The sequence below is a fragment of the Diabrotica undecimpunctata genome, unplaced genomic scaffold (genome assembly GCF_040954645.1).
Source record: "Diabrotica undecimpunctata isolate CICGRU unplaced genomic scaffold, icDiaUnde3 ctg00001119.1, whole genome shotgun sequence".
In the NCBI taxonomy this organism is placed as follows: domain Eukaryota; kingdom Metazoa; phylum Arthropoda; class Insecta; order Coleoptera; family Chrysomelidae; genus Diabrotica; species Diabrotica undecimpunctata.
Window position 1 is genome coordinate 21,190 of NW_027312700.1, and position 3,299 is coordinate 24,488.

Here is a 3,299-nt window from a genome sequence, read left to right on the forward strand (position 1 = left end):
GGTGAACATTCAAGGGAACGTTGATACCAAATGAAAGCCAAACTTTCTTCTCTGGGACATACAAGCTTAGGCATATCTTTATTTCTCCATCTTCAAACTCTCTCTCGGCCATCGCCAGATTTCAAACAAAACCGCAATTTATCAGTAAAAAGAATTTGACTCCAATTCTGTATATCCCAGTGTTGATGTTGTCGAGCAAAAATTAATCAATTCTTACAGTATCTGGGTTGTAATTCAAAAACAATAGCCGGCCTTCTTGCCATTAGTCCTCTTTCATTGAGGCGTCTTCTAACCGTTCTCTCACTTACATTCACATTTCGAACCTCCTGCAGACCGTTTCTTGCAGCAATTTCAGTGGAATGGCGATTTCTTAAAAGATTCTTTGCAATAAAACAAGCATCTCTTTGGGAGGTAATTCTTCTACGACCGGAATCAGGTCGAAGTGAGTATGTATCAGTCTCTACAAAGCGATGGAAAGCTCTCAGTACGGTAGTTCTCGGAATACATAAAGTTTCGGATACATAAACTTGACTTCTTTGATCTTGTAGCAATGCAATCATTTAGGCAACATCTACTGAAGATAACACTACATATATCTTAATTATTTGCTTAGTCAAAATCCACATTTGAAAAGTTAAAAAACTGTTTAATTAAATGTTTTCAACTTAGAGAAAAAACACCGACTACAGAAATCAACGACAAAAACGTCAAAACTGTTAAAAACAAGCATACCTACATGATCGGAAGAAATATTTAAAAATTCATTGGAACTTCCAATGAATTTTTATTTTGGGAAATTGATATCGTGGCCACTTTTTTTGCCGTTCAGGTATTTAATTTGTTTTGTATACTTCCGAAATTTAACTTTGCGTAAATACATTGGATATATTTACTACAAAAGTTATAATTTCTTATCAATTGTGTAAATAGTGTAAAATATATAATAATAATGATTGGTCTCAAAATAAAAAACTTTGTAGGTATGACTGATCAGTTAAGTGAATTCTTCGTGTTGAGTTTCTCACGTATCCACCCACTAACAACCAACAAGAACAAGCAATATATTTAATCGAGCCTTGATAGAAATCTATAAAGCAACAGTGGAAGGTGTAGGTGGCACTTTCGTTGTTGTTCCCTTAATTGGCTTATTATTTTGGTAAGGGACACCTGTATTCGGGATTAAAATTCGCAATTTCTTTTAGCGGTAAGATTGCGTGACTAGATATTCTCGACTGAATTACATTCACGAATACATTAAAAAATTGAGATAACTAACATTTATATATTATTACAATGGGATGATATTTCTTCAGTACTAAATTTAATCTGTTTTCCTTTTACTTAACACTTCTTCAGAAATATACCATTTTATGGTGTAACGAAAAAGGTAACACATGTCTAAATAAAAAGCTGATCGTTCACCAAGACCAGTTGCTAAGTTTAAGATCACGTTTCTTTAAGGTTGTTATTATTCTGAAAAGAATGAAATGAAATGAAGTAAAGAACCCAATAACCGAAATGTTCGAACAAGAGCAGAAAAGGTAATTACACATTTACCGGGAGTCAAAAATCACGCAAAGCATGCCAAGACACCAATTGAGTGGTTCCTGCTATTTATTGATGGACAAATGATTGCTGACTTAGTTAAGTATACTTACCAACGAATTGCAAAAAAATCTGAAAGTTAGAAAAACTCTCCACGTTATGGGAATACATCTGTGATAGAAATAAAGGCTATGTTGGGGCTCCTTTCTCCTTTACCTATCTGATGCATTCAGAAATAACCATCATTATTTTTATGAATTGTGGAACACTGACGAAACAGAAACGTTCTCTGTTGCACAATGATCTAACGTCGATTCGAATTTTTAATTATATGACTTTCTTTGACAGGTTTGTGGAAAATTGCAAATCTGCATATTCTACCTCTGAATGCTTTCTTTGACAGGTTTGTGGAAAATTGCAAATGTGCATATTCTACCTCTGAATTTTTTACAATTGACGAGAAACTTGAATCCTTCAGAGTGAGATGTGCTTTCAGACAATACATGCCAAATTAATCAATCAATCAATATTCTTTATTTCATCTGACTTTTACAAGTATTGAAATGCTTCAAATACAATCTATGCTCAGTAAAAACTATAAGTACATAAATACAGTTAACATAAGAACATATAAAATATACACAAAAACATACAAATTGTTAAAAAGATATAAACCATCGAAATATGGAATCAAGGTACATACTCAATATGGTGGTCTGGGACCAAACGCAATATAACGTTTGATAACTGGTACACTAGTCGTGATATCTTGGTGAAGTTCCGTGAGACTCATAATTTAACTGCAGTAGGTACTATCAGGAAAAATAAGCCTTATTTGCCAATAGAATTCCTGCAAGGGAAAGCGACGGAAGTTTTTCCACTATATGTATATTTTAGAACGGATACCCTATTCTTTCGTATGTACCAAAGAAAGGAAAAGTTGTTTTACTTTTATCTTCTCCCAACCATGATACAACAGTAACAGATACTCATAAAAAACTGCCTGAAATTAATTTTTTTTTATAATTAGAACAAAGGTAGAGCTAACGTAGTAGACGAACTATCTGCAACATATAATTTAGCACGGAGGAGGCGTCGCTGGCCTTTGACAATTTTTTTTCTCACTGCAGGAATCAATAGCCAGATTATTCACAGACAAAACAACGATAGTCCTAACATTGCTAGAAGGCTTTTTCTGAAGAAACTGGGTTTCCAATTGATCGAAGAGAAAGAATGAGTAACCCTAGATTATCTAGAGGGTTGAGAAGCAGTATCTGGAAGATTTTAGGTGAAAATTCCGAACCGCCTGCAAAGAAGAGGTAACCTTATCAGCAGAGACGATGTTTCAAATGTCCCAGAATTAGAGATAGGAAAACTAGATACGTGTGTGAGGCACGTAAAGTTTTTTGTGTTTAGAACACTGTGTGACATACTGCGAAAATTGCTCCAACTTTAAGAACTGATAACTCAATAATTAATCTGTAGAATTTGATTCTGTTTTTTTCTTTGATAAGCTAAATACTCCTTCTATTGTAGTTTCTTTTTTTCATACTATTAGTTTTGATAAAAATGTATCGATTCTCGGTACCTTTTTTGTTCTCGAAAAAAAAAATGTTATTTCATATAATTGGCTATATGTTCAATAAAAAACCATTATTAGCAAATGTTTTTCTGGAATTTATTACCGTAATGTATCCTGAAGCTATAGTATTACATATTATTATGAAAATCTACTAGATATGGGAATGAGTATA

General features: G+C 33.3%; 1 protein-coding gene across 1 annotated transcript; it reads right to left on the reverse strand.

Moving 5' to 3' along the window:
- Positions 1–206: 206 nt before the first annotated feature.
- Positions 207–560, reverse strand: LOC140431705 (uncharacterized). Its single transcript, XM_072519590.1, has one exon. The coding sequence runs from the start codon at positions 558–560 to the stop codon at positions 207–209; it is 354 nt and encodes a 117-aa protein (XP_072375691.1).
- Between the last annotated feature and the right edge of the window lie 2,739 nt (positions 561–3,299).